At 43.5% G+C, this 11,808-nt stretch overlaps 1 protein-coding gene across 8 annotated transcripts; it reads right to left on the minus strand.

The window, feature by feature from the left end:
* Nucleotides 1-4,297: 4,297 nt before the first annotated feature.
* CBLL1 (Cbl proto-oncogene like 1) lies at nucleotides 4,298-11,093 on the minus strand. 8 transcript variants are annotated; one of them, XM_052789554.1, is made up of 6 exons: nucleotides 11,005-11,093; nucleotides 8,049-8,216; nucleotides 7,593-7,690; nucleotides 7,248-7,331; nucleotides 6,339-6,412; nucleotides 4,298-5,793 (listed from the first exon to the last, which is right to left on the minus strand). In XM_052789554.1, the coding sequence occupies exons 1-6, from the start codon at nucleotides 11,015-11,017 to the stop codon at nucleotides 4,752-4,754; spliced, it is 1,479 nt and encodes a 492-aa protein (XP_052645514.1). In that variant the 5' UTR covers nucleotides 11,018-11,093; the 3' UTR covers nucleotides 4,298-4,751. The 8 variants fall into 8 exon arrangements, with proteins under 8 accessions (XP_052645514.1, XP_052645513.1, XP_052645515.1 ...); XM_052789553.1 differs by having other exon boundaries at nucleotides 7,593-7,693; XM_052789555.1 differs by lacking the exon at nucleotides 11,005-11,093 and adding an exon at nucleotides 10,483-10,623 and having other exon boundaries at nucleotides 7,593-7,693.
* Nucleotides 11,094-11,808: the final 715 nt, after the last annotated feature.

Genomic DNA, 11,808 nt, shown 5'->3' on the forward strand with positions numbered 1-11,808 from the left:
TGTCAACTGACACATATTTACATCTATTTAAAATTACTTATTTTGGGTTTTTTTAAGCAGTTACGCTGAAGTTCTTTTGTGAAACATTACTACATGAAAGTGGAAACATTCCTGCCCGCTTGCATACATTATGACTCTTTCCATTAACAGAAGTGTATTACAATCAGTCCTACTAGCACTCCAGAATCACTTGTATTCTATTATCAAAATGAAAGATAAAAGTTTCAAGATGGCTGAGCTAATTTGCAAGTTTCCTGCTGCTATTCCACCCACACTTTTCCGGACATATGTCGGATTTTTTAATCTTTTAATCTCTTGTAGTCATGAACCGAGTCAGAACTGAAAACAATTTTTAAAAAAACCCCAAAAATTAAAGCCCCATATTTAGAGAACAAGGAGATACAACTCAGAGTAGGAAAAGTTTCTAAAGTCGCTCTGTCTTATGACTAAGTCAAGACTAAAAGGAGCTTTAAACTTCATTATTCTCACTCACAATGCCCAAATGCAGCTAGTTCAGTTTACAAACTGGTCAGTATAAATCAATCATCAGTGTGAATGTAACATACCTGAACACAGTGAAGAACCTCACAGTTGTGAGGGCACCATTACTACATAAAGATGATTTAACAATTGCTAAGAATTGTTTTTAACACCATGAAATAAAAATCAGGGGAAATACAACTTGTATAATACTGACATTTCCTTTAGAAATGTAGTCAGGATGAAAATGAATATAAACCTTGCACATTTCTCTGCTGCATTGGACCCTGTAATGTCAGATATATATATGAACAGGAAAAGTTCAAACTTATTTCCCAAACATTCAGTATTATGTTGCAACTGCAATCCACTGCTTCTCCAGTTTCCCAGGCTTGACAGTACCTTCTGATGTGAACCTGTGTATGCTTTTGTCAGCAACACAGCAATGCACGCAGAGAGAAATGCAACAAAATCAGACACAAATTTTACAGAGCAGAAAACATTTTAAGAACAGAGGTGCATTCAGACTCAATCCACAGAGAAAGCGTATCCACAAATGTGCTTTTGAGAACACTTGACTTCACATAATACAGAAGACAACTTTTCTCCCTTGCTATGTGTGCAAACTCTAACATGGAGTGAATATGAGTTACTTCCACTTTAGGTTTTAACAAACAGAATTTGATACATCTAGATAACCAACCTTTATGTTAATACTATTTAAAAAAACCCCAGCAAACATAAAAGTACATGTTCACACAATTAGCCTGCTTGTTGTAAAGTATGCATGGTTGCAGGCAATCCTTTAAGCAGTTACAGATAGAATTGAAGATAAGAGCGTGAGGAGACAAGCATCTAAACCAGGGATGTTTTCAGGCCATCTGCTGGTATCTTTTCATTCATTCCATGGTGGGCATAATCCATCATCAAACTCCTTTTCCTTCCCTTATGTGACATTATTAGAGGAACCTACAATGGCTGACAAATTTAAATGTCGTCACAGTTCTCTTCCAAACTTGAGATGTGCTTGGCAGTGCCTTGGGAGGGAGATCACTGCCACAGACAGGGATATTTATTCAAAAGAAGCATAATTAATTCAATTCAAATGTTTGTCTTTACAGGAAGATGTAAGTATGAATGCAAAGAATTCGCAAATACATCTCACCATTTCTGTCAATTATACAATTAAATACAATACACGAATTTCTGAACTTCACACTGAAACAATCGTGTATTTTGCAAATATACCCCAACCAACCAACCGAGGAAAAAAAACCCAAACAACGCAAAACACACCAAAACCCCATAAACAAATTAAAAAGACAGTTAACATAGGGTTTCAACCAACAGAGACATTTTTTAACTTTGTAAATATGAAAGCATCAACAGTACCCTTAGTTACATAGGTATGCTTAAGGCTTAATAAATAAAAAAAATGGATTTATGTCTTCCTATGCAAGCAGGACACAGAAATTTGACCCAAGTCCAAGTCCTGCCTACGTAAGATGACTTTTCAGTAACTCCTCTATCACAAAGACTTTTGATCCATGGTCACTAAACAATTCAAGGAATCCCACTGATTTTTTGGGTAATACGTCATTGTCTGTATGACATACCTCACCTTTGCCTCAAACATAAAGGGAAAAAAATTCTCACACATTTCTCCTTTAGTGCTTTTTGATAGAGCAAAGGCTGCTGTTTTCCCTTAATCAATTCAACTGCCTCAGCATTTTCAGAGCAGCACTTTATCACTAACTTCAAGAACAGCTTTGCACCCAGAATTAGGAAGTTTGAACCCTTCATCTGCTTCACAACACACTGGATAACACATAACAAAAGTACACAACCAGACTTATTTCTAAAAACTAGCATGTTAGAAAGAGCTGCCTTATTTCCTCATCACCTGCAATTCACAGGTAACAGCCGATTTCAGAATGTCTTATTTTCCAAAACAGAGTGCACTGGTGAGGTCAACACATCTCCCTGCACAACAGCCTGTCACAGGGTGTCCTTGTAAACCCGCACCTGTTACCTTCGCAGCCTAAACAAAATGAAGCTGGTACCTAGAACCATCAGTAAGTCTGTTTAAAACAGGTACGTCCCACATAAGCTTGACTTTGCAGAGTCAAAGAGTATTAATCAGACATGCAGCTTTCCTCCCAGATGGAGTTTTATGCTGTAATATAAACATGCCTAAGCTTACCCCCTACCAGGTAATTTAAGTGACAAAAGGGGATCCTTGAAAGTTCCCCACATGCTTAAGTTACTGAAACAAAATAATGCTGGCAGGGTCATTTTCGCCTTCATACACACAAAAATTTTCAGCCAACCCCGCACCATAGCACACTATCACAATCAGCCTCTTTTTCTTCTCCAGTGTGTTTTACTTAACATGACTTATTTTTCAGAGAAACCAAAACAAAGAACTCTGTCTTAGAAAGAAGTGTATTACAGCTAAGCAGACTTTTAATCAGTTGACACTCACTGGCCATTTGTATACCCCAGAATTTACTTGTAGATCTCGGAATTTATTTGCACATCTCTAAAGAAGTATTTATTTGAAAGGCAGTCTGAAAGATTTGCCTGTGGCCACAAGGAAATCAATGGCAGTCAAAGACAGAGAGTAAACCTAAAGAGCCCTTGCTCTGGTAATTAAAAATATGCAGTTTATACGTAAAACTACAAAATTTGGAACATTGCACTGACAAAGCTCTTCCATAAGTTTAACACTTACGAGGCAGGAAAAAAGGTTTACAAAAGAAATAGTACCACTGAGGCTTTAAGATGGTTCAGACTATTCAAGAACAGTAGGAAATTACAAACCTTAGCAAAAACCCAAAGGTTTTCTTCATCTAAAAGCACCACTGCTAGAAAGGTGGCATTTTGAAAAAAACAAAGGTTCGCACTAACATTGATTAGAAATGCAAAGATAAGCACTCCAAACAACAGACAGTACTTATTATTCTCTGGTTCTGCTACCAGCTGCACTAAAAAAGAACATTCTCATTTTATGTGTACTATATTTCTCTTCAAAAGTATACTTATAAAACATAAATTTGGGACCAAAACAGACCTGAGGGCCTGCTTATATTGCTACTTTTTGAAAAAAAGCAAAACAAAAGATCTAACTATTGTCTCTTCAATTAAATCTGTATCACAAAATTGAAACAGATAAAGGATGTATAGCTTTTTATTTCTTTATATCTACATATGGGATTTCAGACCATACCTTTCAGGTTATCCAAATGGGATGTTTTCCTACTGTACATATTTATATAAAGTGACAGAGGCAAACACCACCTCCCTAAAATAACCTGCTTCTCACAGACATGGCAAGCCAATTCCCAGCCACTTCAGCACAAACATACTCATAGGTAAACACAATAGTTTGAGTTCAACTCCAGTGAGTAGTGTACATGTAAACAGAACCTTGTGAATCAAAACTAGCTTTGAAACAAACAAAAAAAAACCCCAAACCCAAACCCAAGAACCCAAACAAGAACAAACAAAAAAAAGCCCCACCAAACCCCAAACAAACAACGTATTACATGGTTTCATGTCATGCCCAAAGCTGTTATTTCTGATAAATTTACCTTGCTGCATAAAGAAAAGAAGAAAAAAAGCTGAAATGCAGTATTCTGCATGGCTGATTTCTAATGCCATGAATTCATCATAGCCTGAATTCATTATAAGTAATGGTAACTGTTAGTAAGAGAAATATTAGAAGTTCCCTCAGTTTCCCCCATTTGGAAAGTATTAGTGCCAAAATGGTGTCCCGAAACTATGTCGGTGTTAACTTCAGATGAAAACTCACCACTTTTACAACCATATTTCAATTTAATTATTGTACACAGGTTAACAAAAATGTATCACAAGTGAAACTAAACACTGGATTTAACAAAAACAATATTCAGAATGGTACAACACGTGTTCATTTTCTCCAGGAAATAATATTACAAGTGTTCATCTTAGGACAATTTAGCCACACTAGAGATAGAAGTTCTGTTAAAATGCAACCGTGGTCTACTAAGCCACTTATTTTAGCACTACGGAATATTTGAAGTCGGAGTCCTACAGCCAAGGCTTAAAAATCATTTAAGATTCAAACCCCCAAAGTCTTACAGTCAAAATGACAGTATTAAGAAAAAAAAACAAAAACAAACCACAAAAACCCAAACCACAACAAAATAACCCCAAAACAATTAATTAAAAGGCTGTTGTATATAGTTTTATCCTCTTCATAGCACTCTCTATTCATATAACTGCTTGTATCACTGGTAGTAGGGTCTGTATCTGGCTTGATCAGGGTGGTGTGGTCCAGGAAGCGGGGCCTGAGCAGGAGGCCCTTGCATCCTTGGAGGTGGAGGTGGCCCCCTTGGAGCTGGCCATATCCCTGGACTCATTCCCCCGGGCTGTGTGAAAGGGGGACTAAGAGTTCCTTGATCTTCACTGAACTGTGGCAAAGAGTTAGGATTATAGTGATGGGGAGGGGGTGCATTTACATTCACAGGGGGACCTCCGTGCTGAGGAGGGGGAGGTCCTGGAGGAGGATGATTCATATACGGTGGCATCTGGGCAATTATATGTCCAGGTGGCGGGGTTATTGGAGGAGGAGCAGAGGTCATTGGTGGTGGAGGAGCTTGGCTATATACCATGTGAGGAGTACCTGCTGCCTGGGGAGGATGCTGCAGCGGATGGCTTATTGGTGGAGGTGGTGGGGGCGGTGGTGCATAATGTTGCTGTGGAGGCATAATATGATGAGGGTGCGATACCACTGGTTGACCCTGGTATTCAGGATGATGATGAGCAGGTGCAGGGGCTGGTGGAGGTGGTTCTCGAGCACCTGAATTCGAATCATCCTGAATAGGGACTGTTATTAAGTTGCTGTGTTTTCTTGTTGAAATGCGGAAGGTGTCCTGACTGACTGGGCGAGGCGGCGGTGGAGCCATTGACATCTCTGCAGGAGGCGCACGAATGTCTTCGTGAGGCTGGTTATAATGCTCATGTGGCACATGCTGCAAAGGAGGTGGTGGCATCATGATGTGCTGCTTTGGCGGGATGTGGCTCATATGATGTTTCTCAGGTGGCATTATGAAACGCTCAGGAATTTCAGCAGGTGGTGGGGCAATAGGAGGATGTACAGGTTCAATTGGAGGACGAGTAACAGGCTTTCCAGCTCTCATATGACGGTGGTTGATGTGCGCTTGCAAGTCCCTCTGTGACAGGTAAGTTCTCTTGCACCCTTGAACAATGCTACACATGAAGAGAGACCCTCGCACACACTGCTCAATTCGCTGCACAGGTTCATTACAGCTAAATCAGAAAAGAATATTGGTTTATTGTCATCACAGAGCTCAGTCTGCAATTTTTTTTTTGTTAAAAGTTAACCAGTTTACCGTATTACCCAAATTAGAACTGACAATTTTTTCCCCACTGTAGCAGTGAAAGAAACATTTCATTGACTTTGAAGTTTATCTAGTTTTTAAGTCTCCAAACACAACTATGAAAGAACATAAAAATTTCACAAGGTGGAAATTTATAAATAGCATCACTCTCTCTCACAAATTCCTTCTGTGCATTGACTTACCAAGAGTCACTCTCACTAAGTAAATCAAACTGCCATTTATTCTTTTTCATATTAGAGCAATAACAGGTTACCCACCCAAATACTTAAACACTGATGTCTTACAATCCCAAAATATGGGATATGAAACTATAATCAAGTGGTGTAGTAGAGAGTCCTCTCCTGCCTTTGCTAAACGTACATAAATCAGAACCATGTTAATACAGTATCTGAAATAAGATATTTAAGTTACTTTCCTACATTTCCTTTAATAACAAATCTTGAGATAACTTACCCTGGACACATCTTGTCTCCCTTTTTCTCATGTAGTATAGCACAGTCATAGCAGAAAACATGCTTGCAAGGTATCTAGAGAGAAAAAATGGCTCTGGTCAGACATCGTACATAAGTATCTATGTAATTTTGCAGAATACAGTTCCCCCCTCCAGCACACAATTTCTAATAATAAAAGTAACTAAGTTACCTATGAAGTGAACAGGCATAGTGGTAGTTAGCTGTTTACAGCATCTTTGCATAGAAACTTTCTAAAACAGTTTGTGTTGAGTTTGGGTTTTTTAGGGGTAGGTTTGTTTGGGTTTTTTTAAGTGTTGGCAAAAACATATAGGCAAAAGTTTAAGTCTTGCAGTAATACCAACACTGAACATTCAGAGAAGCTGCATATGCAATCTGATTACCCTTGTCTTGCTGGCAAGGAAGGGAAGTTTTAAAAGCATTAACTGTCATTAAGTCAGATCCTGAAGCCTGTTACATCACACTTAGAAATCTAAACTAATCTCAGAGATTTCGTTACACTACTTTTAAAGGGACATAAAAGTGAACAGTGTTTTCTAACTTCATTGCAACTCTTCAACTGAGATAAAGAGCATATTTTTAACGGTAAGTGGTGTAAGGTGAAAACCCACTGAACTTGAAGAGTTTTTTTGTTGGTGACCGCGTTCACATTTTTTGTTTAACATTTTCAAGCTTACTTTATTAAATCAGGGGGGAAACTGAAATCAGTTAGACAGATGGAACAAAAACACTTCAGCAAGGAAGGCCCCTGGTTCCATCCTGATATTCTTCTGCTGTTTATTCAGAGGCCTGCTGAAATCGGTAGCCTCTAGAGGCCTCAGAGACATAGTAAAACCTAATTTTACTCTAAAGGGAAACTATGGCTGCATCTTCCACTGATAATTTCACTCACCATGCGTCCATACATTTTGATGGGCAATCCACACTTATCACAGAAATGGACCGGTGTATCATCCTTTTCCCCCAGCAAGTTTATCTGATAGGATAGAGAAGGGAGTGGGAGAACAAAACCCAACATCACTAAAGCTTCTCATTTCAATTATCACCAAAACACCCATTATTTCTGAATTAGCTAAGAAGGAAGCAAGAACACCACAAATGTGAGAAAGCGGAGGATGTATTTTCAGCCAGTCAAAAATAATGGAAGCACTTTTATTTAAGAAAGTATCTACCAAGACTACCTACAGTTTGGTATGATTCACAGACACAAGATTCACGACTTCCCATCCATGACTACCTTATAGTCCCAAAAGATGGGTCCAGGGAATCTCCTTTGATTGCCAAACATTTCACCTCCTTTGCATTCGTATCGCTCCTCTTTGTTATAATCAAATTCTTCTGTGGAAAGAAGAAAGAGAAGAAAGACACAGGCCAAACACAACACTTTCCTAATTGACACCAGCTGCTATTAAGCACATGTGTCATTCTATACTGAAATCATCAAGAAATGCCACAGTACTTCCCATCTGCTGGGCCCATTCTACAGAAAGGTACAGTCAAAATAGTAAGACAATCTGTTTTGGGAATATGCACTATTTAATCCTTATAGCGCAGCAGTATCCAGAAATTTGAAACTTGTTTTGCACTTGGACAGAACCTTGGACTCTAAGCCTCCAAGACTCAATAAAGTCTTGACCAATGCTGCAGAATAATACCCTTCCCTACTACAGGGCTAGTATTTATATTAATTTACCTTCATCACCAGCTTGTGTCTTCGAAGGCATCCTGTTCATATTTCTTGGAGTTCGAGGTGCAGGTTTGGTTTTATTTGTCTGTTTTGAGATAAGCTTTATAGGGATTCTTCTACGAACATCAAGACCACCCAATGATCCTGAACTATTTGTTCCTTGCAAATCATTGTCTGTGAAAGGAAAAAAAAAAGTTTACATTATTTTTCAGTTATCTAATAGTTTCTAAAGAGGCTAAGCATCAACAGAAGAGTTTTAAGAAAAATAATTTTTAAAGCTTGTTTAAGACTCATACAACATATCAAAGTTTAATCGCTAGAAAATAAGTATCTTCACATACAATTTCTTCAAGTCACAAAACTGTATTGGGAATGACCGTGATTTTAAGAAATCTAGTTCTACAATTAAAGCTATTTTTAAAAGTTGGCCACTCTGTCATTTCTCCACAACAGGAAAAAAAAACATTAATTGTATCACTCCTCTCACAGTGTGAATAGTACTGAAGAGTCAATTGTTTGTACAACCTGGACAACGTAGAATTTCTTATGAGAAAAGGTAATTTTTACAATTTATGTACACTGTTTACTGAAGTTGGAAGGAAACTAGTTTCTATATTAACTCAGCATCTTGACATATCACTTAGAAGTTTCGCATAAAGTATCACAAAAATATCAGCACTTGAAGAACATGTAGTAGTATCCTTGCTAAACCAAAAATTATTGTTCCCTACTACATACAGAATTCCCTTTAACCAGATTTAAATCTGAGTACCAGGGCAAAGGAAGCAAGAAATAGCCTGACACATGCAGTAGATAGAGGCTCAAAGAGATAATCTAGAGGGGGTACTGCAACAAGCAACACCAATGAAGGGGGTACAACTCCCTCAACTTGCAGCGAGTCTACCTTAAACCACTGCACAGCATCTCATTCATACAAAAATAAAGTTATGTCCTTCATGAGTCTACCCAGCTCATTCTGACTTTAATTCAAAATGCCATTTTGACAGGCATTTCAAAGCGGCACACGCTCAGCCTCAAAGGGGCGTGTCACGAGCTGTTACAGTGTGAGCCTTGCCGTTCCACTTGATACAGCACTGCAGCCTGGAATGATCGCTGAGGCCCCAAAGGATTACAGCATGGTAGCATGTGGACACTGAAATTAGGGCCCTATTAGTGCAACTCTGCATAATGCCTCACAAACTACTGTCCCGCAAAGCCTATAACCACGCCACACAACACAACAAGTAGGAGGAAGAACAAGAAAAAAAAAAAAAAGGGATTGCTCTAAGTTATTCAGCAGCTACCACCAAAACTAGGAACTGTGACAAAGTTTGAAATTGGGATTATGCCCTGACAGTCACTTTACCTCAAAATCAAGAGCCCTCAATTTCCTCTGATAGATCAAATTCCTCTTAGCACGGTGGCTGACACATTTCACTCTAAAAGGCAGTATGTAAAAAGGCAAAACCAATAACGCCTGTTTTTACTTTTGTTCATTTTTTGCTTTTGTTTAGGCCGTCCTGTTGGCTAAATGGATGACCCAGCAAACACAACCACGACACCCCCGAGGCTGCTGGGCTTGAACATCAGAGATAATAATGCTAAAGCTGTCTATTTTCCACTTGTTGGGAAATTCTGTTTTTTACCAGAATACACAAAACCACAACACAATAGACCAGAAAAAGTCTCTGCAGGACCTCAATCCACTTGCAAACAGGAATAACTGAAACAAATTTAAAAAAAAAAAACCCTCTTGTGTATTATTTATTCCATTGAGCTGCCAATAGGAAACAATTAAGTTCTGACATTTTTCTTCCATATACCTTTGCAAGCTAGGAATATTTACATGAGTTAGCTGCTCAACTAATCCAAACTAGCAAGTTTATTAGTCATTCAAGTTTCATGGAAGGATAATACATTCCAGTCTGTGAGAGCATAACTAGCAGGATTAAGTCCAGAAAAAAATACAAAAAACATACCAAAATTATTAAGACTACTCAGAGAAGCTCCAATTAGAGGTGACACATCCTCCTGAACCATCACCTTCCTCAAGTTTACTTAAGTTTTATTTTTGCATTTCAAATTTTTAAAAATTCATAAATACAGCCGAAATACTGTATCTCACACATACAAATTTATAATGCAACCTTTGCAAAGGGGGAGGAGAACCCCCCCCAAGCACTAGCAAAACCCCCGCGTCCACTCATCCATTCATCAGACGACGCCAGCACACCAACCAGCAAAGCATCAAAGCTACAAAACCACATTCAAGCACACGAGAAAGTTTCCTCTCCCGAGCGCGACTACGGGACCAGAAAACGCACTATCGGCGCCCATCTCGGGAAACGCAGCGGGCAAACGAGCGCCTCGCCGCCGCCGCCTCCCCCCAAGCGCTACAGGCTGCATCCACCTGCAGCAGGCCGACGAGCTCCGCACACACCGGACTATTTACCGCAGGCCGCCCCGGGACCGCGCAGCCGCCGCCGCCAGCGGCCGCGCCTGACGCTGCGCCAAGCTCCGCCGCGCTCCGCAGCCCGGCCGGGGGCGGGAGACAGCGGAGCGGCCCCTCAGGCCGGCGGCTGAGCTGCCCCCGTCGGAGCGGGGGCAGGGGCCGAGCGCCGCCGTGCCGGGAGCGGGGCGGGGGGGGGGGGGTGAAGGCGGGGCCGCCGCGCGCCACCGTTGGAGGGCGCGCGGCGGTCGGGGGGGGGGGGGGGGGGGCGGGGCGGGGGACCGCGAGCCCCGGCGCTGAGGGGAGAGAGCAGGCCCCGCCGCGCGGGCCGCGGGGAACGGCGGCGAACACGGGCCCCACCGGCGTTACCGGGCGCCGGGCCGCATCCCGCCGCTACCCTGGCAGCACCCCGCAGCCGGCGGCCCCGCGCGCGGCCTCCGCCCGCCCGGCAGCGCGGAGCGGGCCCAGGCGGGGACGGGTATAAATGGGTCTCCCGGCCTCTCCCCTCCTCACCATTGTGGTCCATGATTCGGCGCGGGGCACTGTGGGAGCGGAAGGGTGCGGCCGGAAGCGGAAGCGGCGGGGGGGCGGCGTGAAAAAGTGCGCAGTGGGGGAAGCGCTTGTGGTACGGCGCTCGCCGCGTCCCCGCGGGGCGGCCGCGCCGCCGCGGGACAGCAAGGTGCGCGGCTGGAGCCGCTGCCGGGGAGCGCGGCGGGGCGCCGCGCCGCAGCGGGACTCCCGCTCCCGACGGGCTCTGCGGCGAGGCCGGGGAGGAAGGCGCGGCCGCCGCGCAGCGCCTGCCGGGACGGCGGCTGCCCCCTGGGGGGTGTAGTGCCGCGCCTGCGCGCTGCGGCGAGCGGCGGCAGCCGGCGGGCGCCGGCGGACATGGCGGCGGCGGGGAGAGCGGGCCCTCCCGCGCACTAGCCCGGTGGGGTGGGGAGGGTCCGTGCGCTCCGGTCAGGCCCCGGGGGGCCTCGGCGGGGCGGCGCTGGCGGGGGCTCCTGCCCCGCTGGGAGCCGCATCCAGCCGCTCGGGGCGGAGCTCGGAGGCGCTCTGGCGGGGAGAGCTTCGGGCCCGCGGCAGGGAGGAATAGTCGGAAATGGGAGGCAGGAGCCTCCCGCGGCTTCTCGCAGGAGGGTGGAAGTGGCGACGAGAGGGGGCTTTCCGCTCAGGAACCACGGCAGCCCTGCCTGCGGGTGTGCTGGGAGGGTGGCTTGTGAGGTGCGGGCTTCCGAGAAGTTGGGCGAATCCGGATCCACGTTGGGCTCCCTCGGCCGCTCACGGTCAGCCTTCCGTTTTACCGTGGAAACGGCTGAT

This window comes from Harpia harpyja, chromosome 6, assembly GCF_026419915.1.
Source record: "Harpia harpyja isolate bHarHar1 chromosome 6, bHarHar1 primary haplotype, whole genome shotgun sequence".
NCBI lineage: Eukaryota > Metazoa > Chordata > Aves > Accipitriformes > Accipitridae > Harpia > Harpia harpyja.

Excerpts from the sequence above, each read along its gene's own strand:
- CBLL1 (XM_052789560.1), bottom strand. The coding sequence starts at position 10,082 with ATGGTTCAGGAGGATGTGTCACCTCTAATTGGAGCTTCTCTGAGTAGT. Across the intron at positions 7,694-8,048 it reads GACACAAGCTGGTGATGAAG|AAGAATTTGATTATAACAAA; the intron begins GTAAATTAATAT and ends TTCTTTCCACAG. Across the intron at positions 5,794-6,338 it reads GGAGACAAGATGTGTCCAGG|CTGTAATGAACCTGTGCAGC; the intron begins GTAAGTTATCTC and ends TTTCTGATTTAG.